Below are 26573 nucleotides of genomic sequence, written 5' to 3'. Positions count from 1 at the left end.
CGTAGAAGAACTTTGCCTGCTTACAGAGGCAGCGGCCATTTTCCTCCTCTGACAGTCTCTGTAGTCTGTTATATATAGGCTTGGAAGGATTAGATTTTTATTGGTAAATGTTGGTAAACATTGATTTCACAGTTCATACACAAGCCGACGAAAAAAATGTTTCCATTGATGATGATAGAAAACTACAAATAGGCAAAATAAAAATGCTGCTTGAGAACTTATTGGAGTTTGATTTAAGAATATTTATATATCTGTATTTTTTTATTTGATGTTTGCAATTTGCTTTAGCAGTTATAAAGCTTTAACTTTCTGAATGTCAGTGTCTACTGTTGTTAAATAATTTTATGATGCCCCCATGATTTCCTGTCAGTGTGAAAATTTAAATTGATAAAAATAGAAAAAATACTTTAAAATAAACATAGATATCATCTGTCAAAATTACAAAAAAAAAATGTAATTTTGCCAAGTCTAGCTGTATACGGAACACACACACACTTTTCTCATCTAGAATCAGAAATATGTAGGACTGGAAGGGACCTCAAGAAGTCATCAAGTCCAGCCCCCCTGTGCTGAGGCAGGGCCAGGTAAACGTAGATGACTATGGAGACTTGTTCATTCTTGATGTTGTCTTTAACATAACATTGGCCATTTAGACTGTAAGTGTGTAGGTTTTTCTCTGGATTCAGAAAAACATAAGAAGAGGATAATAGAGTTGTGGACTGAGCACAAAACAACTGTCAGCGTGGCATCATGACATTGTTCTTTTAGCTCAGATTTGACTGTGCCTGTAGCACACTGAAATGCTACCTAATCTAACTACAGGTTTCAGAGTAGCAGCCGTGTTAGTCTGCATCTGCAAAAAGAACAGGAGTACTTGTGGCACCTTAGAGACTAACAAATTTATTAGAGCATAAGCTTTTGTGGGTTACTGCCCACTTCTTCAGATACAGACACACCCAAAGGGTTCAAAATTTGAATCTAGAATTTGTATTCTAGGGCTGATCTCTAAATTTAATTTATGACTTATGAGTGTATTCGGTTTGTGACCAAGTGAAACAAATACACCTCTACCCCGATATAACGCTGTCCTCGGGAGCCAAAAAATCTTACTGTGTTATAGGTGAAGCCACGTTATATCGAACTTGCTTTGATCTGCAGGAGTGCGCAGCCCTGCCCCCCACAGAGCGCTGCTTTACCACGTTATATCCGAATTCATGTTATATCGGGTCGCGTTATATCGGGGTAAAGGTGTAGTTAGAAGTAATGAGCAGAGGCCCGTACTGTTGAATTCTCCATTACGCTGACAATATTTTTCTGCAGAAATTGAGAAGTCTCTAATTATATCCCTGACTTTGTATAGTATAATTTGTCTTCGGCATCTTGTTGGTAGTCTGGTTGGTCACCCCGGCGATGCATTAATAGCATCTAGCCTTGCCTGAGGGTAGAGAAGATAAATGAACATTAAGGTCTCTGTACTGCACTTTCACTTCAGTGCAGCAGTATAAGAAAGTTAAACCCATGCATGGATAGACCTTTCTGCAGTATTACTGTAGACTACTTTAGTGGACTCAAGCACTTTGGGCAAAAATCATCTTTAAAAAAGTAGTAGTGTGGTTGTGGGAGTGAGAGCCAGGCATTTGCAGGGGAGGTAGTGTTTCCCAGTAGATAGATCATTCAACTTGGCTTTAGGAGACCTAGGTTCCATTCCTGTCTTCGTTACTGATCTGTTGTATGGCTGTGGGCATGTCCTTGGGCCTAAGACCTTGTTTACACTACAGAGGGAGATCGATCTAAGTTATGCAACTTCAGCTACATGAATAACGTCGCTGAAGTCAACGTACTTAGATCTGCTTACCGTGGGGACCTCACTACGCTATGTTGATGGGAGACGCTCTTCCGTCGACTCCCCTTGCACTTCTTGTTCAGATGGAGTACAGGAGTTGACAGGAGAGTGATCTGTGGTTGATTTAGCAGGTCTTCACTAGACCCACTAAATCGACCGCTGATGCATTGATCACCGCGTGTGGATTCCCCGGTAAGTGTGAACAAGCTCTCAGTGTTGTTCTTAATAAAAGAAACAGAAGTAATTCACAAACAGAGCTCGAATGCTTTGCGTTACATCCACTTTTAAACTTTTATTCCCAGATGACCAAAATAAAGTAATCTTCATACAATTACACGGGTGCATCAGCAACAAGCAGTATATTTTCATGAACTGAAAATAAGGATAATGTAACCCCATGTTTTTGTCATGTATAATTAGCACAAATCCATTTTTTGCATGGAGATAAAGGCAAGTTCATGTTCGAATGAGAAAAGCTGAGAGCTCATTTCTGGTGCAACATGAGGAATGACCAAACATTCTACTGTTTCAGAATGTCAGTATTTGCAACAACAAAATGATATTGGTACTTGAATAAACAATTTAGCAACATCTGTGCTGTATGGTGTCCGGGGCTTATATTACAGGTTCATTGAGATTACTTAGAACCAATGTCTGAGTTTAATGGGAAACATGCTTCCTTTTCAGAAAGCTAAAAGATAAATTGTCAGCTCATCTATAAAGTATAGCCATTTGCCCACTGGATTGTTTGATTTAGTCTTTTATCAACTTCTGTGGCCTATGGGTTAGCCTAGTGGTTCTCAAACTGTGGGTCAGGATCTCAAAGTGGATCGTGACCCCTTTTTAATTGGGTCACCAGGGCTGGCATTAGACTTGCTGGAACTTGGGTCTGAAGCCAAAGTCCGAGCCCCACTGCCCAGGACTGAAGCCCTCAAGCTTCGGCACCCCCCAGGGCAGCAGGGCATGTCATGTGATGAAACCTCCAGGAATACATCCAACCAAAATTGGCAGCTCTAACATGAGCAGAAACTTAACTGCAGTATTGCTATAGTAACTAACTGACATATATCCTAATATATTTGAAATAATTAATATACTAACATAAAGAATAAGGACACCCCAACGTCATTAAAATGAAGAAGTGAGTTATGGGCAAAGGAGGCTGAACATTCTTGTGAATATTCATAGCAGCCATTTATGGCTAACCACGTCCTAGAGTCTACACCATTGAGATCTCAACCATTGGAATCGCTTGGCAGGCAGGATATAGGATTGGACTCTTGTGGACCACCACCTGTTTCTCTACCCTGGGTCTACACAAGGATTGTGTGAGTGTGCGTATTACATGGTGCTGGATGTAAAATTAATATTGCATTACTGTTATATTCTGGTTTGGATTGGAACAGGTGTGTGTTTACTAACTGTGTCAATACAACTATTAAAAAATCAAAAGCCTTTTCCTAAGTGAGTGTTGCAACTGTGCACGTTGGGGTTTCCAATTAAACCTTAACCGATTTCCAACTCTCTGGATTCTTGGAACTGAAGCCTGTCAAACCTAGGCTGTTAATTTGTCAGTTGGAGATTTTTAAATAATTAATACACAATCAATAGATCAGGCAACATTTCCTGAAGTCTGCATGTTGAATTTGATAATTCTCCTATCGGAAAGAAAAAAAAAACCAAAACGGTTGCAATTTATTTTGTTCTTGACATTTTGCTGATGCTTCATGTTAAATTGCACTTAATGTGCATTTTGTTTTCCAGAGCAAACATCTCCTTCTATGAGATCTTGCAGATGGACTTTGAAATTGACAATAGCAGTAGCCTGGCAGGAGCTCAGCAAATTACCTGGCAGGTGGAATACCCCAGAGAAGACTTGATGAGTGAACTGGTGGTCTCAGAGATCTTTGTCAGCCAAACAACATTTGCAGGAATTGTTCCTCTTGCAATGGTAAGAAACTGCTTTTTTGTTTTTCAAATGCTTCTTTTGATTCCTTTTAGTATTCACGGAAACATGAACCATTTTTTTAATTTGCTACTTCCTATGCATCTGCTGAAAATGGTTTAAATGCAAAAAGTACATTTCAATAATATTTTATTTACCTGATATACCATAATGGCTCCTTAGAAACCATTAGAGTCTATTGTGCAAATTCTTTTCTGTTTGTGGATTATTGGCCTGGTACATAGTAACAGCTCCTTTGGAGCTGTTGTCTTCTGTTGTGTTAATGCGACTGCCATGCACGCTCACTAAGGCTAAATGCTACAATTAGTTATGACATTTTCATTTAAATAAATTAGCCCACATGTGTAGAAAACTTCATTTCTAAGCCAGACAACTGGGCCATATTTTGCTTTGCTTTTCCCCAAAGCACTCAAATGCACTAGACTAAATCACCGACTAGCGGGCTGCAAAATGTCAATTTAATAAAAAACTCATTTTGAGTTATACAGTGGGGACACAAAATCGTTTCTAAAGACTTAGATTTTTCGATTTAGAGAGAGGCCCTGTTTTCAAAGCGGGGTGTAATATGTGTGGTCAAAAAAACCTAACCCCCACTTTTTTCATGTAACTGTCTCCTTGTGTATTCAAATGCAGCTTGGTATAGGGACCTTGGGTGTGACTGTGGGACCTCTGTTTCTAAAACTTTGTGCTGGTGCAAATCAACTGCATTTAAATGTGGTTACACTGGTGTAAAAGCTGGTGTAACAGAATGGTGAATTAGGCCCTGTCTGCAGAACTTTCTTTGAAAAATTGGCCTAAAGAACTTATGAAGGACTAATTCTTTTTCCGGCTTAATTTGATTAAAAAAAACCCTCAGTTTTAGACTGAGGACCTGGATGATACATTTCAATCTACTGATGAATTTTAAAGCCCCTCTTCCCCCCCTTGCAGTCCTGAGAAAGGAAGCTAATTTTTATTTTCTTGCTCCTCTACCACCTAATCAACAAAAATCCAAACATCCCTCTCCACAAACATTCCTGCCCCGCTGGGAGAGAAGCAAAGGAGGAAACCAGTAAATACAGACAAGGATCTAGTCAGAACTCTTTTTTTGTGTGATCTCACTGACAATGTCTAAACTTGCTGGATATCGAGTGATAGAAAAAAATACACGTGGGATTTTTTACAGGGTGATTTTTTGGAAGGCTTTCCTGGGGCATATAAATAAGTGGTCAGTACACTTAGAGAAGACTGATCAAAACTAGAATTAACTGGATGTGACGTTGTCAATTATTAGTGATGATTCAGATTGTAATACTAATGTATAGTGAAGGATAAACAATACCACTGTTATACAACACAGCTTGTTTGAAATGGCTCATAAGGTATTTATGCTACTAAGAGTGTGTCGGAGAAAAACACAGTTCTCACTCTTTGGTTGGGTGCAGCAAAGTCAGATACTTTATTATCTCTAGCAATTGCGTGGAGAGGGAGAACTATACAGGTCTCTCTACAGATAAACAATTACAGCAAGCATTTATACCTTTTGTTACATACAATAATAAGCAACAGCTGCATTTTGTTTATACATAGGTCATCCTGATATCTTATTTTTCTTACTTATTTAGACTCTAGTCTACATTCCATATTATCTACACAAGGTCGCAACAACTTCTCACACATTCTTTCCCACTCGCCTCACACAATCCTCACTTCTACAAGTCTCGTGTTATTAGGGTTACAGTTAGCCTGACTCTTGCTAACAGAGACTGTTTGCATTTAAAATCTCCTTCAGATCCCTGTCAGGCCTTGCTCTGCTTCCACAAGAGCTACCGGTATATAGTAGAGTTGGGTTCAAATCAGCAGCCCATGCTGAACTTTTAAAGGTGCATAATGTATGTTTGGATCGGAATTTTGCAATTGGCCCTGCTTTCTCTATAATGGTCCCCCTCTCTCTCTAATTGCTGAATCAGCCGCTGGTGCCTATTTCTAACCCCGGATCTCCGAATGTTGGGCAGAAAGTTTGTAGTCCTGATCTGGAGATGCATCTTAATTTTGCTGCTCATTTATTTTCACCTCTTATTTTACAGCATGATGGGGGGAAAAATTGAAGTGTAATATATATATATTTATATATTTTTGTCTCCTTTTGAGACATCTCAATGTTTCTTCACATGGCCATAGTCCTTGGTGATGTTTTTCATCAGTAATTCAGCTATCTCCCTCTGATTGCAAGCTTGCTTGCCTGGCTGTCCCTAGGCTAACAGAAGAGTCTGAGATAGCAGTAGCAAGAACAACAGGTTTTATTTGCATTCCTTCCCCTCATATTTGCTAATTTATGGTGCTGCTTCACTTCACTTCAAGACAGGCTCCAGCCTGTGTTGCCGAACAGGGAACAAAAGCCAGTGCACCATGCACTGTCATGTTCTGTTCAGTGAAACCAGGTGTTACGGAAAGTTCTTGAAATAAGAAAATATATTTTAATGTTCTTTTTGAGGGGTTCCTCAACTCCTTCCATCACTAATAAGTCAATTTTATTGTAAATTTTTTCCTACCATTTCCTGAATTACACAGAATCTGTAAATAAATATCATCTCATGTGTTTTTGTCCCTTAGAAGAACACTATAAAGTATATTTTAAACTCCTAATTTCTATGTTGAATGTAAGTTACTTGGGGGTCCCTTTAATTTCCTGACTGTTCTAATTTGTCGATACAAAACGTAGAACCAAATGCAAGCTCATTCGCGTGAGAGAAGTTGCATGAATGTGAAAAGAGGATTTGGTCCTTAGTTTGTGGGATCAAGTATTTTGATGACCTCAAAATCCCATGGCCAGTGAAAGATAATTAAGTCTTTGTAGTTTCCTGTACAAATTCACTTTGTGTATAAATCGGACCATCAGCACTGTGTAAAGCTACACTGTATACTGAAAAATGTCTTGTCCGGAAATGTTTTGCAGGTGGCTACAGTTATAATTCGCTGAACACTGGAACTCCAACTCTGGTTTACATTGTTTAGGATCTCTGTATATTTGTTGAGGGAAAACTAAACAAAACAAAACCAGACTGTGAAATTGTGCAGAGCATTAGGGGCCCTTCTTAATAAAGACTTAAACTGAAGTTAAATTCCTAGATCTTTCTGTTGGTCACGATAAATATGCCTCATGCTTATGCCAGAACAGAGAGGGTTTCTCTTACGCATGGTTCAGTGTCTCACTATTGTTTTCTGCTGCTGCTAGGGCCAATCATAAGTACATCTGTAACTTTTTCAAGGCTTTCCTTGAATACAAAATAAAAAGAGCCAGACCCCTCTAGGATTAACATCCCCTCGTTGCATGGTTGTCAGGACCAGGATGTGGGTGGACTGACCTGACGGTTAGAACCAGAGCCCAACCTATTGGTTAGAGAAAGGGACAGGAGCCAGAGCCATGGACCAGATCTGGAGTAAGGAACCAGGAATCAAGCCAAGGGTCAGAGCTAGAGCCAGAAATCAGTAGCTGGAGTCAGAAGCCAGGCAAGAGAGCAGGGCAGGGTGGAATGGAGCAGGACAAGGACAAGGCTGGAGAGGCTGGATACAAGGAAGAAGCAAGGCTGGGTACAGGGGCAATTGCAGATTTGCTGACCCAGTGATGAGCTGCCAAAATCGTAACAATCGGTTCCCTACCGGGTCTCCAGCGGCACTTTGGCGGCGGGTCCTTCAGTGCCGCCAAAGACCCAGAGTGAGTGAAGGACCCGCCGCCGAAGTGCTGCCGAAGACTCGGAGCGCTGCCCGGTGAGTACAGGCCCCAGGTGTTCTATTACGTGTTTGTTTTTTTATTAATCCCTGCCGGGGCCCCATTGAAACTGTTCGAATTGGGACCCACACTTCCTAAAGCCGGCCCTGCACATCGGGGTTGCAAAATTGTATCAGGGGCCAGGTAGGGAAGGCTGTGCCTCCCAAAACAGCCTGTCGTCCCCCCATCCGATCCCCCCCCATATCCTGCCCCCAACTGCCCCCCTCAGAACCCGCAAGGGCCGCAAGCAACCCATCAACCCCCCCTGCTCCTTGTCCCCTGACCACGCCCTCCCGAGACCCCCCCACCCTAACTGCCCCCCTGGATCCCACCCCCTACCCAACTCGCCCCGCTCCCTGTCCCCTGACTGCCCTGACCCCATCCACCACCACCCTGACAGACCCTGGAACTCTCATGCTTACCCAACCCCCCTGTTCCCCATCCCCTGACCGCCCCCCCAGAACCTCCGCTCCCTGCCCCTTATCCAACCCCTCCTCCCAGCCCCGGCCTGGCACCCTTACCATACTGCTCAGGGCAGCATGTATGGATGCCGCGCGGCCCGCTGGAGCTCGCAGCCCCACCCCCTTACCATGCTGCTCAAAGCGGCAGGAGCTGCAGAGCTGCCCAAGAACGGTCCAGAGCGCTGGTGCCGGCAGCACGGCACGCTGCGGCTCTGCGAGAGGGGGGAAGGCAGGGGAGTCTCTCCATCCAGGAGCTCAGGCGGGCCGGACAGGACGGTCCCGCGGCCCGGACGTGGCCCAAGGGCCGGAGTTTGCCCACCCCTTTAACAACCGGTTCTAAACCGGCTTCTAAATTTAACAACCGGTTCGTGTGAAGCGGTGTGAGCCGGCTCCAGCTCACCACTGGGGCTGGCCACTTGGGCAGGCCGGGCAAAATGTGATTCTGCTGCAGTCCATCTTGGCTCATTAACCTGCCCGAAGGCTGAACCATCTAACCCCAGGCTCAGCTGAGGAAATTCAACCCCATGGGTCCTGAGAATGATGGTGGCAGTGTTAGTGGGAGGGATCGTTTTCCATTACCTAACTTATTTTTCTTCTAGATAAAGTAGGTGTGGTAGGTCTCATGCTAGCGTTCGTGTAATAGTCTGATAAAAAGAGCCGATTGCTTGCTTCGGTGGGGTTTACGAATAATCTCTCATGAAATCTTATGTGTTAACATCCACATTTGGTAGGAAGTTTAAGAGATTAGATGTGGGTATGTGAAAAGATACAGTTGATTTCTGCATATTATGTAGCAAAATAGGGCTCCATATCAGCAGACAATCCTGCTGTATTGTGCAGATAGGTGCTGCATGTCCCTGGCTGCAAAGAACACTAGTCCCTTGGTTTAAAATCAGTGGTGCATTAATGAGCAGTGCTTTGAGATTGCTAACAGAGAAGGGCGTTGTGAGGCTGAAATGTAACTCACTCTTACATAGTTAATCACTTTGGGTCCCAGTAAGAAAAAGTGCAGGCGTGTAATGCAAAATGTACATTTTGATTCATTATTTGGGAGTGAGGGGGAAAGCTAAATGGCACATATAATTTCCTTATTGGGTGTGGGTGGCATTAAGGTTTCAACGTACAGTATCTTTATGTGAAAAGGCGATGTGGGCGTGGAGAACACTAATTATCGCACAAACGCTAACCGAGAAATCGGTATGCAAATGTCATTAGGAATTAGCTGCGAATTTATGAACAAATAAGACAGTTCCTGGTTTCTCAGAATTAAAGGAAAACCCCAACCAGGAGAACGGGTGGTAAAGTCAGCTGCCAATTCTAAAACCACCAACCCAATTGCATCTGGCATTCAACGGTAGTGCCCAAGAAGTACAAATCTATTTACATCTACATGTGTATGTTCTGAACAAGTCTGGAACGTCTTCAAGTTTGTGCAAAACTAATGAACTGAAATATTTATTTATTTATTTATTTATTAGGGGCAACTGGGTAGCTTTCAAAGATTTCCTCATTGAATAATATTCCAAGTGTCCATTGGAACCATTTTTTGTGACATGCATCTTCCTGGTTTATATCCAAATCGCAGTTGGACCCTACTTACACAATTTGAGGAGAAGTTATTTGGTTTTGCAGCTTTGAAGTGGCCCAGCCAATAGTTCTTGGTATTATTCTGTTTTACCAGTAACTATGAAATAATCTGATTTTTTTTTTTTTTTAGTGGATAAGTTTGGAAGAACAAGGTTAAAATATAATTTTTGAATTCTGGGAATGCCTGAAAAACTTGAGTCTGTGTCCATTTGGAAGATCATCCATATAATTTTAACTCCAAAGCACTGTTTTTCACTTTTTGAAGATTTTAAATCTAATTTTGATTAGAATAAATACAATAAATATGTTCATGAACAGCAGAAAATCTAAATATTTTCCTGCTGGGAAACGGAGTTTTCTCCACAATTTGAAGCAATAATTCCTTGCTCTCCTCATAATGATAAAGTCCAATTTGAATGACTGTTTAGAACAAAATAAAGTAAAATTTATTATGGACGTGATCAGAATATTTTACTAAATTAGGACTGGGACAGTTTAATTTTAGTTAGTAGAATTGACTTTCTGATAGCCACATCTCTAATTCCAGATGGAACGTATGCATTGTAGGGTGTAACAGAAAAGATGAGGTGGAATAGCAGGCCATCTCCAACTGATTTGGTAATGAAGCGACTTCTCGTGAAATGAGAAAATAGCAAGGTGGTTGATCACAGTTGTTTATAGCCTGCACTTGACTCAAGAACTGATTTGGATGACAGCTATGACAGGCCTACTGCTGTTGCGAAAGGATATCAGTCTACCTTAAGATGAGCTGTTCTTATAAATCAGCTACCCACAGAGAGGTTTCTCTCCTATAGTTCTTTTTATAGTGGCACATGGTGAGAATGCTCTAGTTAGGCTATATCATCATTTCCATCATCCACCTGCTAGAGAAAATATGGAAAAGGAGGTAACTTGCTGTTCATGCTCCGGCTGTGCCGTAAAGCCAAAGTTATGGGAGGTTAAAGGATGTCAGGTGAATGTAGATAGACAAATGTCATTAATCCAAACCATCTGGATGAACACTCCTGCTCTTACAAAAGTGCCATTAGCACTTCCATCTTTTTCTGATGCAAAAGGGGACGTGTTGCCTCCTAATATCCTGCTGGAACATTGGTTCAGTACTGGCTTAAATGGAAGAGTACCACTCACTAAATCATTAGCACCACTTCCAACAGCACCTCCACTAAATTAGGTTGTGAACACAAGATGGTATTGCTGCATGGATTTTCTACCTTTTTAGAAACACACCACAACTGTTTTGTGCAGATCTATGTGTGGCTTCCAATTCTCTTGGCCATCATTCCCAACACAATTTTGATCTTTTTTCTTTTATGGTGAGCTTGTCAGCCTGGGAAGTGATTTTTTTGATGTATTCGAAGGTAGGGAAGAATTTATTTCACACAATACTGAGCTATATGCATACAATTTGTAGGAGGGCAACATATAGCTTGATGGATCTGCCATGCCCTCAAGATGCCCCTTCTCCAGAGAGACACTGTTTCTGTGCATATGTCTAATTTGGGAAGTTCATTGTTTGTGAGTAAGTGTGACCAAATTGATAAGGGCTCCTAATAGGGTATATGCAAACATACATCTATGATGTATAGATGTATATAAATAACGTATGCCATGTGTGGTGGTGAAATCGGTGTAACAAATTGCATTCATCATTTATTTGCCTGTTTCTTCTTAAAGCCATCTATTCATCCATCTCTGAGCAGATTTCCAACATAACAAATCTCTGAGCAGCTTGAAGCGGCTATTTCATAAACATCAAGTTGCCAAATTTTTTTTGCTCCAATTGTACTAAAGTTACTCCCATAATTACACTGCTCCAAGTCGCACATTTCAGTCTTTGACCAATCCTGGTCCAATATCAGGCAAATCACACTTTCTACCCCCCCAAACTTCCCTGCCCTCTATCCAACATACACTCCCTGCTCCCTGCCCCCTTACCGCGCTGCCTGGACGTGACTAGTGGCGCTACAGCCACTCTGCGTGGCTGGAGCCAGGCCGTGCTATGCCTGGCCGTGCGGCTGGAGCCGTGCCGGGCTGGAGCTGGGCCGGGCAGCGCCTGGAGCCGGGCCGCGCTTGCTTCTCAGCCCTCCCAGGCTTTCCGTACGAACAGCTGATTCGTGGGAAGCGGGGGGTGAGGGGGCGGGAGCAGGGCCGGCTCCAGGCACCAGGCACCCAAGCACATGCTTGGGGCGGCACCTGGTAAGGGGCGGCGGGGGGAGCGCAGCGCGGCATTCCGCGGGTGGGGGGCGGTGCGGCGGCGCTCGGCGGGGGGGCGGCACTCGGGGGGGGGGTTTCCGGCGGCGCTCGGCGGGGGGGCGGCGCTCGGGGGGGGGGGTTTCCGGCGGCGCTCGGCACTGGGGGCGGGCTCCGGCGCGTGGCGCTTGACGGGGGGGCGGGGGCAGGCTCCGATGGCGCGGGGCTTGGCGGTGGGGGGGGGTCCGGCGGCGGCGGCGGCGCTCGGCGCAGGGGGGGGTCTGGCTCTGGCGCGCGGCGCTCGGCGGGGGGGTGGCGCGGCTCTCGGCTGGGGGGAGCGCTTGGCGGGGGGGCTCGAGGGGCGGTGCTTTTTTTTGCTGCTTGGGGCAGCAAAAAAGCTAGAGCTGGCCCTGGGCAGGAGAAGAAGCAGGGCAGAGTGTTCCGGGGAGGAGGCGGAGGTGGATCAGAGGTGAGCTGGGGCTGGAGGCGGGGCAGGGAGCTGCCGGAGCTTTAACGGTTTTTAAATTTAAAAGCCCTTTTAGAACCAGTTGTCCCGTGGGACAACCGGTTCTAAAAGGGCTTCTAAATTTAACAACCGGTTCCCGCGAACCCGGTGCGAACCGGCTCCAGCTCACCATTGGGGGTATACATTGGAAGGGGCAATCGGTGATATTAACCTTGAGGAGGTCAAAGACGGATCTTCCCTGTCGAGGCTGTGAGGGCATACATAGCAATAAAACCAGGGTGGGATGAACCCATCTTTATTCATGGTAACGGGAATCCCCTCACAACATACCCATTTATTACAGTTTTAAGACAGGTGTAATGTGCTACAAAAGAAATGAATGATCATTCTTAAAAATCATCACAAATTGACTTTTCCCCCTCAAATACTGCTCTAAATGTAACATTTATATATCATTTATATATTCAAAAAACGGTGCTGGCTTTAATTAACTAATCAATCCTGAATAAATGCATCTTGGTAAGAATGAAAAATTACATGGAAATGAAGCCACTCTTACTCAGTTTTACCTGTTCCTGAATGTTTTATGAGTCACTTTTCAGATTCCTTAAAGTGCTTTTAGAAGCACACTCAAAAGTTCCATAATAATCTGGCTTAATATCTCTAAAACTGATGTACTTATAAAAAGTTGGGATGTGCAACTTGAAGAATAAATTTTCCCACAATACCTAGAGCCTTTATGAATGACTTTGACAATGTAAATACTGATTTATCAACTAAGATTGTCCGTAACTACTTAAGGCCTCTTTAATGCAGGCAAAATTGCCACTGTAGTCAATGGGGAATTTACCAGAGCAAGGACTAATTGTTCCCTTAATTTGGAGTCTAGTTCAAATGCAAAATTTCTAATTTATGTTATGTTTTTGTTTTCTTTTTTTTTTTTTTAATTTTCAGTGCCAGGTAAAAGACACAACCATTGAGAAATTTTGCCCACAGAAAATATGAAGTGTCCTGAATTAGACTCTCAGCATTGTCTATTCTGAATATCTGGAAAGGATGTTCAGACAGTGAGCAAAGTATAAGACCACTTGCTTAGTACAACAGAGCATGATGCATTCAGTATCAGCGTCAGCTGCTTTGCTCCTGTGTAACTTATTTTGTTTTCCTTTCGGCAATAAATAGTTCTAATAATTGAGTCTTTCAACATCTGGTGTACCAATTAACATGTGCTGCTAATGTCTCAGAAAGTAGAAAGGTGATTCATTTTCATCATGTTTAATACAATAACAGAGCGAGGTGGAGAAGTAGAATGTCAAAACACTTAAATTCTTCTCGTTCAGATATTCTGGTGCATTACTGAGTATTCACAAAAGAACTTGCTTTTCAGGATGACAATAATTAAATGTAAACATTGAGCCTGATTTTCAAACATAGGATACCTAGAATAGGATGCCAGTCCTTAATCTGATTACTCAAATTGTGGTTTATGGATCCAGTATGTCTTGCATATTATTATAGAGTTTTTAGTTGGATTTCTTTAGATACCTATGTCTTGATTCTGTTCTCACACCAGTATACAGGAAATCAAGAGTCACTTTCCTGAGATCAATGGAGATATAACGGTATAAAACTGGTATAACTGAGGGGGAATTGTGTCCTTATTCTGCATCTCTGATCTGTTTCAAGAGTCAGCAAATAATTAGGGTTTTCAGAGAAGACCTTTAGAGACAAGTTCTTACCATACCATGACAATGTTTCCCACCTATATTTTCTTCTAATTTAGTGTCATTTTGGGAGTCTTTGTTTCCCCTTGTTCTTGTTTGGTTCTTGCTTATTTCTTTACCACCAATAGCGTCTTGAAGGAGCCATATTGACTGAAGGAGTAGGTGAACATGTGACAGACATATAATGTGATGCAGAGGCGGAATGAAAAGTGTGGCTAGTGATCTCAGTTGTAACAGAAAGACTCAAATTAAAATAAAGTGATATATAGAAGACTAAGTACCTGATTCTCTTTTACACTGAAGGCCCCTGTACATAACTCAGGGCAGGGGGAACAGATCCTTAGATGGTGTACGTTGACTCAGTTGAAGTCAATGGTACTATGACAATTTGCACCAGGAGAGAATGTGCCCCTGGCACTTGCACTTATACCCATTTTCAATCCCCTTTACACTGAGACTGTGGTGTTAAGGTACCTTAGTGTAAATGGAAATCACGCCTTAAAATCTTTGAAGAACAGTTCTGCCTAGAAAAGTGACTATGCAACAATGGCCTCTTCTTACTCAACAGATCTGGTTCTTGTGTGTATTCAGGGTCCTATCTGTTTACTTTAAGTAACAAAATATTATACATTTGTATTCCTTTCTGCTCATGTTAGTCCTGCAGAGGCAACACAGCTAAGAGTATGAACTGGATTCTATTCCTTCTCGTGCATCATCAGCTGACTTATGCACTAAATGTCCATTAGTTACTCCTGTGTAGCTCCCTTGAAGACAATGGAGAGGCATAGATGTCAAAGAGCGTAATTGATAAGTGGGTGGCATGGGGCTCATTGGTATAATTGAGGTATCTAAATTCTTTATTCCTGGGTAAGATATATGAAAAGGAGAAGGACCTTTGCTTGACTCATAGATCCCAAGTGAAGTTTTCAAGGCTGGCAGGAAGAAAAACCATCTTTCTACTTAGGGTATGTCTACACTACGAAATTAGGTCGAATTTATAGAAGCCGGTTTTATAGAAATCGGTTTTATACAGTTGATTGTGTGTCCCCCCACATAAAATGCTCTAAGTGCATTAAGTCGGCGGACCGCGTCCACAGTACCGAGGCTAGCATCGACTTCCAGACCGTTGCACTGTGGGTAGCTATCCCACAGTTCCCGCAGTCTCTGCTGCCCATTAGAATTCTGGGTTGAGATCCCAATGCCTGATGATGCAAAAACAGTGTCACGGGGGGTTCTGGGTACATGTCGTCAGGCCCCTCCCCCTCCATCAGAGCAATGGCAGACAATCGATTTGCGCCTTTTTACCTGGGTTACCTGTGCAGACAACATACCACGGCAAGCATGGAGCCCGCTCAGCTCAGCTCAGCTCACCATCACCATATGTCAACTGGGTGCCGACAGACGTGGTACTGCATTGCTACACAGCAGCAGCTAATTGCCTTTTGGCAGTAGACGGTGCAGTATGACTGGCAGCCGTCATCGGCTATCTGGGTGCTGGCAGACGTGGGGCTGCATTGCTATACAGCAGGAACTCCTTGCCTTTTGGCAGTACATGGTGTATTACGACTGGTATCCATCGTCGTCATATTCCTCAGTGAGTTCGATCAGAGGCATCTGGGCAGACATGTTTTGTCTTCTGGAGACTCAGTCCTTCCGGCAGTCCTATTGAACCGTCTTGACGATGATGCCTAGCAGTCGTAGTACAGCATCTTCTGCCAAGCACCCAGAAGATGCCAATGGCTATCAGTCATGCTGCACCATCTGCTGCCAGCTTAAGATGTAAAAGATAGATGGACCAGATTTGTTCTGTATTCATTTGCTTCCCCCTCCCTCCGTGAAATCAACGGCCTGCTAAACCCAGGGTTTTGAGTTCAATCTTTGGGGGGGCCATTCTGTGTGACAGTTGTTTTTGTTTCTCCCTGATGTACAGCCACCTTTGTTGATTTAAATTCCCTGTACCTGTAAGCCATGTCGTCACTCGCCCCTCCCTCCCTCCGTCAGACAATAGTTTTGCACCTTTTTTCAGCCCAGATGCCATAGCACTGGGATCATGGAGCCCGCTCAGATCACCGCGGCAATTATGAGCACTATGAACACCACACGCATTGTCCTGGAGTATATGCAGAGCCAGAACATGCCAAAGCAAAACCAGGCAAGGAGGCGATTGCAGCGCGGCGATGAGAGTGATGAGGAAATTGACATGGACATAGACCTCTCACAAAGTACAGGCCCCAGCAATGTGCAAATCATGGTGTTACTGGGGCAGGTTCATGCCGTGGAACACCGGTTCTGGGTCCGGGAAACAAGCACAGACTGATGGGACTGCATCATGTTGCAGGTGTGGGACGATTCCCAGTGGCTGCGAAACTTTCGCATATGTAAGGGCGCTTTCATGGAACTTTGTGACTTGCTTTCCCCTGCCCTGAAGCGCCAGAATACCAGGATGAGAGCAGCCCTTACAGTTGAGAAGCGAGTGGCAATAGCCCTGTGGAAGCTTGCAACGCCAGACAGCTACCGGTCAGTCGGGAATCAATTTGGGGTGGGCAAATCTACTGTGGGGGCTGCTGTGATCCAAGTAGCCAATGCAATCAAAGACCTGCTGATATCAAGGGTAGTGACTCTGGGAAACGTGCAGGTCATAGTGGATGGTTTTGCTGCAACAGGATTCCCAAACTGTGGTGGGGCGATAGACGGAACCCATATCCCTATCTTGTCACTGGAGCACCAAGCCACCGAGTACATAAACCGCAAGGGGTTCAATGCTGCTGCAAGCCCTGGTGGATCACAAGGGACGTTTCACTAACATCAACGTGGGATGGCCGGGAAAGGTACATGATGCTCGCGTCTTCAGGAACTCTGGTCTGTTTCAAAAGCTGGAGGAAGGGACTTTCTTCCTGGACCAGAAAATAACCGTTGGGGATGTTGAAATGCCTATCGTTATCCTTGGGGACCCAGCCTACCCCTTAATGCCATGGCTCATGAAGCTCTACACAGGCAGCCTGGACAGTAGTCAGGACCTATTCAACTATAGGCTGAGCAAGTGCCAAATGGTGGTGGAATGTGCATTTGGACGTTTAAAAGTGTGCTGGCGCAGTTTACTATCTTGGATAGACCTCAGCGAAGCCAATATTCCAATTGTTATTGCTGCTTGCTGTGCTCTCCACAATATCTGTGAGAGTAAGGGGGAGACATTTATGGCGGGGTGGGAGGTTGAGGCAAATCGCCTGGCCGCTGGTTACGCGCAGCCAGACACCAGGGTGGTTAGAAGAGTACAGCGGGGCGCGGTGGGCATCAGAGAAGCTTTGAAAACCAGTTTTGTGACTGGCCAGGCTACGGTGTGAAACTTCTGTTTGTTTCTCCTTGATGAACCCTCCGTCCCCGCCCCCGGTTCACTCTACTTCCCTGTAAACTAACCATCCTCCCCTCCCCCCTTCGAGCACCGCTTGCAGAGGCAATAAAGTCATTGTTACTTCACATTCATGCATTCTTTATTAATTCATCACACAACTAGGGGGATAACTGCCAAGGTAGCCCGGGAGGGGTAGGGGAAGAGGGAAGCAAAAGGACACACTGCAGTTTAAAACTTTAAAACTTTAACACTTATTGAAGGCCAGCCTTCTGATGCTTGGGCAATCATCTGGGGTGGAGTGACTGGGTGGCCGGAGGCCCCCCCCCCACCATGTTCTTGGGCATCTGGGTGAGGAGGCAATGGGACTTGGGGAGGAGGGCTGTTGGTTACACAGGGGCTGTAGCGGCGGTCTCTGCTCCTGCTGCCTTTCCTGCAGCTCAACCATACGCTGGAGCATATCAGTTTGATGCTCCAGCAGCCGGAGCATCGACTCTTGCCTTCTGTCAGCAAGCTGACACCACCTATCCTCTTCAGCCCACCACTTGCTCTCTTCAGCCCGCGGCTTGGCCATTTAAAATGGGTTTGCAATGTAAAAGGAGGGGCTGCGGTTTCCGGGTTAACATGCAGCACAAACCCAATTCCCCCCCCCCAATTCTCTGGGATGATCACTTCACCCCTCCCCCCACCGTGTGGCTAACATCGGGGAACATTTCTGTTCAGCCGAGCAGGAATGTGCACCTCTGAATGTCCCCTTAATAAAATCACCCCATTTCAACCAGGTGACCGTGAATGATATCACTCTCCTGAGGATAACAAAGAGAGATAAGGAATGGATGTTGTCTGCATGCCAGCAAACACCGGGACCATACGCTGCCATGCTTTGTTATGCAATGATTCCAGACTACATGCTGCTGGCCTGGCATGGTAAAGTGTCCTACCATGGCGGACGGGATAAGGCAGCCCTCCTCAGAAACCTTTTGCAAAGGCTTTGGGAGTACATGAAGGAGAGCTTTCTGGAGATGTCCCTGGAGGATTTCCGCTCCATCCCCATACACGTTAACAGACTTTTCCAGTAGCTGTACTGGCCGCGATTGCCAGGGCAAATTAATCATTAATCATTAAACACGCTTGCTTTTAAACCATGTGTAATATTTACAAAGGTACACTCACAGAGGTCCCTTGTGTGCCCTCAGGGTCTGGGAGCACGCCTTGGGTGAGTTCCAGGGTCCAGGGTGATAAACATATCCTGGCTGTTGGGGAAACCGGTTTCTCCGCTTCCTTGCTGTGAGCTATCTTCATTGTCTTCATCATCATCTTCCTCGTACCCCAAACCCGTTTCCCTGTTGCGTGATTCTTCATTGATGGAGTCAAAGCACACGGTTGGGGTAGTGGTGGCTGCACCCCCTAGCATTGCACGCAGCTCCGCGTAGAAGCGGCATGTTTGCGTCTCTGCCCCGGACCTTCCGTTTGCCTCTCTGGCTTTGTGGTAGGCTTGCCTTAGCTCCTTAATTTTCACGCAGCACTGCTGTGCGTCCCTGTTATGGCCTCTGTCCTTCATGGCCTTTGAGACTTTTTCTAATATTTTGCCATTTTGTTTACTGCTACGGAGTTCAGCTAGCACTGATTCGTCTCCCCATATGGCGAGCAGATCCTGTACCTTCCGTTCTGTCCATGCTGGAGCTCTTTTGCGATCCTGGGACTCCATCATGGTTACCTGTGCTGATGAGCTCTGCGTGGTCACCTGTGCTCTCCACGCTGAGCAAACAGGAAATGAAATTCAAAAGTTCACGGGGCTTTTCCTGTCTACCTGGTCAGTGCATCTGAGTTAAGAGTGCTGTCCAGAGTGGTCACAATTAAGCACTGTGGGAAAGCTCCCGGAGGCCAATAACGTCGAATTCCATCCATACTACCCCAAATCCTACCTGCAAAGGCCGATTTTAGCGCTAATCCCCTCGTCGGAGGTGGAGTAAAGAAACCGGTTGAAAGGGCCCTTTAAGTCGAAAAAAAGGGCTTCGTCGTGTGGACGTGTCCAGGCTTAATTCGATTTAATGCTGCTAAATTCGACCTAAACTCGTAGTGTAGACCAGGCCTTAGAAACGGAGACATTGGCTATGTTAACTCATTGAGAAACAATAAACATGGAACCCCGCAATGTCTTATTTACAATCACTTTGCAAAGTAGAACTCCAGTTAAAACTAAATATAGAAATTGGTAGTATAAAGATGGATACTGTTGTATAATGATACTGCAGTTCTCCCCGCCATCTCTCTCAATCAGATAGACATCTGCAATTTTTCACAGATTGGGAAACACTGAATCGGCTGAGCTTGTTAGGGTAGCCCTACTCTGTTTCCTGGGGTAGAAGAAACCCCTCCCACACTTTATCCATTCCAGGCTTGTCACCCAGCTTTCCACCACAGAAAATGTGACTGGCTTAAATTGTCTATCTAAAGGTCAAAATCAGCCCTAACCCAACAACCTAGAGAGTTTCTAGGCAAGCAGGAACTTTGCCAATGTGAAGCGCAAGAGATGGTAGAGAGACATTGTAACTGTTTTTGCAAGAAAGCTCCAGCTGCGACCTAGGAACAATAGTTGTTATAATAAAAGAATATTTAGTGTTACCATATTGTCTAGAGAAATGATTTTGGTTTGTGAATGGCAGCACTGGTGTTTTATATATACAGATACAAATCCTTGGCTGTACAGTAATAGGATTGTAATTCCCAGGATGGCATCATCTTTAAAGTGTTTTTCAGATGTAATAATCAATATTTCACCAGTACAGCGAGCCGCTGGCGCTGAAACATTTTTTTGTGTACGCCGCAAGTATTTAATCTATGTCTTCCGAAATCTTGTTTCCTCCCTAAAAATGTAAGCTGTTGGTTGACTAATGTTGTGAATCACTTAGAACCACAGATGGCCATATATACACTAGTGAGTTTTCTTTTAAATGAGAGATTGAATAATAGCATCTCCAGTTGCTGCTGGCAAACATGCTGACAGGAACACCCAGGAAAAATGGTCTTTAAAGATGCCCATTTCTATAACTCAAACTGAAAGAAAATTGCTGAGTACAACACTTTATTTGTTTTAGGATGTGCAAGAGTGCAGAGGTTTTTACATGTTACTAGCTTGCTTTGCCTGCACTATGGCTACGGGGTGATAAGAAGTTTAGAAAAGAGATGACTAAGGGGGATCGGATAGAGGTCTTTAAAATCACGAATGGTGTGGAGAAAATGAATAATGAAAAGTTATTTACTCCTTCAAATAATACAAGAACCAAGGGTCATCCAATGACATTAATAAGCAGCAGGTTTAAAACAAACAAAACAGGTACTGCTTCATACAATAGTCACCCTGTGGAAGTCAGTGCCAGGGGATGTTGTGCAGGCTAAAAGTATAACTCGGTTAAAAATAAAGAATCAGATAAGTTCATGGAGGACAAGTCTATCAATGGCTGTTAGCTAAGCTGGTCAGGGATGCAACCCCATGCTCTGGGTGTCCCTAAACATCTGCCTGCTAGAAGCTGGGACTGGAAAACACAGGATGGGTCACTCAATAATTGTCCTGTTCTGTTCGTTCCCTCTGAAGCATCTGGCACCGGCCACTGTTGGAAGAAAAGCCAGTGGGCTAGATGCACCATTGGTCTGACCCAGTATGGCTATTCTTAAGGTAAACTCAGTTTGTAAGAAACGTTGTGAAATGTCCCACTATACAGCAGGCCACATCATCTTCCCCTTGTCGCATATTCAAAGATCCATGTTCTAGTGTCTCTACTTCCCAGTAATTCCTGCTTGGGAACCAGCCACAGTACAGTATGCTTCTTTGTATGCTTGGTCAAGATCCTGGCTACCCTGCCTGACAGTGTCTTCAACCTATGTTGCAACAGGCACAGGAGTGAGGCATCTTTTCAAAGCAGGAGTAAAGGCTACCAAGGGAGGTCTCCAAGCACAGCAGAATGTCCCAAGCTAGCTCCACATGACTACTACAGTAGTTTTCCCCACACCAACACACCTTACTTCATTGTGCACCAAACCAGAGTCTTATGGATGGAACTGTTCCCCAGATTTAGCTGCTTATGAGTATGGATTGAAATAGGATCAATTGCAAGGAATAATATCATATAACTCTTGAAAATGTTTCTGATCAGAAGTATCTCTTTTGACTCAGTCATTGTTTCTAGTGACCCCAAAAGAACCTGTGGATCTTAAGATATGTTTAAAAGATTAGTTAAAACATATTTAAATGCAGAATACCCTCATACTGTCTGCTTCTTGGGTGAATACAGCACATGTTTTGGGTTTGAAATCAGTATGGGTTTTCGCTTTCCAGTTGCCTTTAAAATTGCATCTCTTCTCTTGGTGCATGTCTATTATTCTGAAAAGAGTCCCATTAAATGCAATACTCTACCTTTGAGGTGTAATAATAATTGTCATTACGGAGGAGAAAAATGTAGCTTCCCACCCCAGAGAATATAAATAACAGTAAGTAAAATATTATCAAAAATGAAAACTTAAGCCCCGATCCTATACCATAAAGGTCAATTGGAGTTTTGTTATTGACTTTTGTCATACATATAAAGGGAAAGGTAACAACCTTTATGTATGCAGTAACATCAAATCCCTCCTGGCCAGAGGTACAGAATCACTTATCTGTCAGGGGTTAATCAGTTCAATTAACCTAGTTGGCACCTGACCAGAAGGACCAATGGAGGAAAGAAGATTTTTTCAAATCTGGGCGGGGGAGGGTTTTGTTTGTGCTTTTTGTTTTTGTTGTTCCCTCTCGGGACAAAGAGAGAGACCAAGCAGGTAACCCAGCTCCTAAAAAGATCCTGAAATGATACATCTAAAATTACAGAAATTGTAAGTAATAGCAAGGAAATGTGTTAGATTATCTTTAGTTTTAGCTTGTGAATTTTCCCTATGCTAAGAGGTAATTTTATTCCTGCTGTGTAATTGGGAAGCAGAATCAGAGGGGAAGCCTATGTGTTTTAAATCTTTTTATTTACCCTGTAAAGTTATCTTCCATCCTGATTTTGCAGGTGTGATTCTTTTACTTTTTTTTTTAATAAAATTCTTCTTTTAATCTTGATTGATTAAATTTATTGATTGATTTTCAGTGTCCTAAAAACCGGGGATTTGGTCTGTGCTCACTTCGTTAACCTATTGGTTAGTATATTATTCTCAAGCCTCCCCAGGAAAGGGGGTGAAGGAGCTTGTATCATTTTCAGCTTGCACATTGTAAAAAGTGTTTTATGTACCTATAGCAGAGTAATCATGCTTTCCTAGTATCTAATATAATTCTGACGGTCTTCAAATAAAACGTTGTTATAGGGCATAAATGATTTTATTGAGTAATGCTATTATGACAATGGCCATAACATATGGCTAATAAAGATGACATTTCTTGGTAGGAATGCAAAATTTAAAAAGATTTCTTATGGAGATTTGCACTGTGCCAGCCAATATAGAAGCCATTTGATCAACGTTGATCAGAGGACCAATCTGATCCTGAAATCTGCTGAGTAGAGCTGCACCAAAGACGTAAGTTCAGTTTCACAAAGGATTTTGAAATGTAGCTTTGTTCCTAATCCAAATGAAAACAAAAAAATTCAAAATTGTTCAGTGAAGGATTTTTTTTTAAAAATTGTTCAGGTTGATTGACTTTTCAAATTGTGTATTAAATGCAAATGGAACAATAATGCAGAATTTAAAAATACATCAACACAAAAAGTTTCCAACTTTAAAAAAATTAAATGTTTTGTGGCTGAAATTGCTGAAATGGGACATTTTGGCATAGTTGGAAGTTTTTTTTCACAGTTTTCTTCTGAAACAAAATCCTGGCAAAATGGACCTGATTGTGTGAAGCTTTTCAATTTTGATGGAATGTCATATTCCGACACAATAAGCTTCCCCTGAAATGTCTTTGGCCATCTCTAAAGTAGAGCATCCCTAGTTGTTACTGGAAGTGTTCAGCATGATTCTGTATCAGGTGCTAAGGTCTTTAGTGGTGTTCAGGTAGTAATTTCTTGCCATCTAAATGGCTGGAATCAAAAATAAGAAATAAAAGGAATAAGTAACCCTGGAGAACAGAGTTGGCACTCGGTGAGACAGAAGTAATTGCATTTTGAGTGTTTCGGTGGAAGCAACGTGACATGACAAATTTTTCGAGGCTCTGTCAATACCATTAATATTTATAATGCACTCTAGAAAACAGCTAATATGTGCCACATCCCTCAAATATTAGTTCAGCAGAATTGTATTCAACTGTTAAACTTTGTTGGATGATGAACACTGAATCACAATAGCCAGAGATTATATGAAGGATTTTATGCTCCAGTTTTATACCTACTTGAGTAAAGTCATCATGTTATTCCATTGTGAGACAACCACCTTCTTTCATAAAATCAGGCATCCTTACCAATGTTTGGTACAGCCAGGGTAGTTATTATAAGTGCAAAACATTCCTGAATATACGGATTCATGCCAAGTGTATCACAGATCTGGTTGCAAGATACCCAGGATCATGTAATAAAGCCAAGATTTTCAGCTATTCCCTTCTTGGAAATCATTCTGAAACATGTCAAATTGCAATGATTTGGCTACAGACTGCCAATAGCTTTCAGTTTTGATGATGGCTGATGGCTAACTATCATTACTCCATGCCACGAAAGCCAGCCTGGAAATCACCCTTCTCTCTTATTCCAAATCCCTCTTTAAAACTCACTCTTCCACAAGGCCCTCAAGAAATGGGTTTAAATTGTCCCTGCCCCTGGATTTCCCAATGCAATAATTCTAAGTATCTAGCTTTAAACTATATGTTCTTCTGGGCAGGAACTATCTTTATTTTCCTGTATTGTGGTGCACCGAGCACAGTTTTGGAGCTAATAAATAATAAACAGTTATGTGTGAAGATTACATGCATTCATATTTCCACATTTGCTGTAATATACCCTCATGTCTGAGATACTAATATCCCAGCAATAAGATATTCCATTAATAGCAGTTATTCACTAAAAAGCTGGCTAATAATTCCTGATCAACTCTTCACCTGTTTGAGAAGTACCCGTGGGATCTTAAGCTCACCATGTCCAAATAAAGCTAGTTTTATATGACCATGCTCCCTATACAGAATATGTGGGATACCCCCGTTTTCTTTGTAGGAATGGGTGGTAGATTCAGAGATTTAAATGAATAGAGGAGCTGTTCCACCAGGTGAATGTTTCTGCAGAAGGGAATTTAGTGCAAATATACCCAGAGATCCCCTGAGAGGATAATCAATAGTAGCGAGACCAGTTGGCGAAAGGAACTAAGCAGTCTCCCGAGAGAGAGGTTGTAAGCAGGAAGAGTCACATCAAATCCCAGGAAATCAGGCCCAGAAACACAAAGGTACTTAGGCACCTAAGTCTTGGAATTTAGTCACCTGAGCCCTAGTTTTGTTTCCACAGTGATCCACAAAACTCCTGCCGAACCCCACAGGCGCCTATCCTCACTCAGAGCTTATATCCTCAGGGTAAAAGTTCACTAGGCACCTATATTTCTGCGCCTCTGCATCGCTGCTTCTCTAGGTGTCTGGAAACCTGTCTCCCACCTAAGCCCCAGAGCCATTCACAAACTGGGGGAAGATAGGCATTCATCCGATTTGGTAGGCATGTTCAGTGGTGTGCCCATTCAAATTTCAGTGGCTGGAGGAGTAAGCAGTGCTGTTGCCCATCTTATATGCCTCTGATAGGCATATCCCATTAGCAGCTCCCCGCCTAGCGTGCTGGCTTTTGTGACTCTGATTCTAAGGCGTCTATCTCTCCCCATTCGTTGCATAGGGAACCCAGGCACCTAACTCGCGGTGGTGTTCCTGGGATTATCTAGGTGCCCAAAAGTTAGGTGCTGTGATGCGCAGCGTTGCAACATCTAAGTTCCTGTGTCGATCCCACCCTCATTGACCAACGCAGACTGGTAATAACCAGCGGAACTGGGAAACGTAGTACATGGGAAGCTACAATGCTCTTAGTTTGCTTACCTAAAGTGAGAACAATTAGCCAATCATTTGGGTTGAGCTCATTTATAATTTTTCCAGAATGCTCATTGCAGTTTTTATTGCCAATTAACTTAGCATTCTAGTCTCAGTCTACAGTTGATTAGCCAGTAATTTGAACTGAAGCCCTCATCAAAAGGGCATCATTTGTAAAACAGAGAAGAAATCTCAGAGATAGTGAAATTACTGTTAATTAAATCTGCATGTGCCTATACTGGCGACACGTGAACAAAATGATATTTGTTTTTGCACGGTGCTGCTAGCTGGAGAGTGAGTCTTATTAGCACTATTTAATTGTCAGTCTGTGTTCATAAAAATGTACAGCAAGCAGAGTCCCTTCTGCATGAATTAATTTTAACGGCATGTGCACATGACTGATGCATATAGTGCTTAGATTATGCAAACAAAATCATGGTCTTGACAAGCAGATGTGGTACCATATTTCTTATATACATATTGTTGCACTGAAATCTTTTTTTTTTTTTTTAAACAGACATTTGTATTTAACGCACATCTTGCTCAACACGGGTGTAACTTCATTGATCTGAGCGTAGTTTACCTTCTGCTTTATGCAGATGTGAGATCAGGATTAGGCTCAGTAATTGTTAATTTTTTCTGTAATTTTTTTTTATTCAATTAAAATGGCGTCGTAGAGATAGAGGAGAACAATAATCTGTCAGGTTTAGAAGTTGTAACCTAGACTCTAAGCTGCTGTTGAGTATAAAGCAATTACTTCCAAAGGTGTCTCTGTTCTATGAAAATGTTATGCTGTAGCATTATTAAGATAATCAAGATACTGTGTAATGTGGTGCTTTGGGAGAATCCTCTACAGCTCATATTTTATTCAATTGTGTGGTACTTGAATTATCAAAGGCTCAATTCTGCCACCCTCTCTCTCACTGAGTGATAATACAACTGTAGTCTGTGCTCGCCGGAGCTTCCGTGTGGTTTTCAAGAGTAGCCTGAAGTGACACATAATACAGTAGCTCACCCCGGAGAGGGCAAAGGCGTGGATAACTGAGATGAGGGCCACACTAAAGAGCAAGGGTCACAAGCTCAAGGCCACTTGAAAATGGTAAAAGCATTTTGTACTTCTGGTGTTACCTGAGAAAACAAGAGCAGCAGCGGATCCAGTGAGACTCAGGGGAGAAAATTCTGTGCTGTGCCTCTTACAGCCTTTATCTAC

General features: G+C 43.2%; 1 protein-coding gene across 2 annotated transcripts in view; it reads left to right on the top strand.

The window, feature by feature from the left end:
• The window catches only part of LOC101934903 (transmembrane protein 132B), a 378493-nt gene that overhangs the window by 248011 nt on the left and 103909 nt on the right, over window positions 1-26573 (top strand). For both annotated transcript variants that reach the window (XM_065568664.1, XM_005299571.5), the window contains exon 4: window positions 3608-3794. In XM_065568664.1, coding sequence (XP_065424736.1) covers window positions 3608-3794 — 187 coding nt within the window. The remainder of the gene's footprint in view (window positions 1-3607; window positions 3795-26573) is intronic.

The sequence above is a fragment of the Chrysemys picta genome, chromosome 15 (genome assembly GCF_011386835.1).
Source record: "Chrysemys picta bellii isolate R12L10 chromosome 15, ASM1138683v2, whole genome shotgun sequence".
NCBI lineage: Eukaryota > Metazoa > Chordata > Testudines > Emydidae > Chrysemys > Chrysemys picta.
Note: the sequence above shows the minus strand (reverse complement) of the source record. Positions and strands in the feature narration are given on the sequence as shown.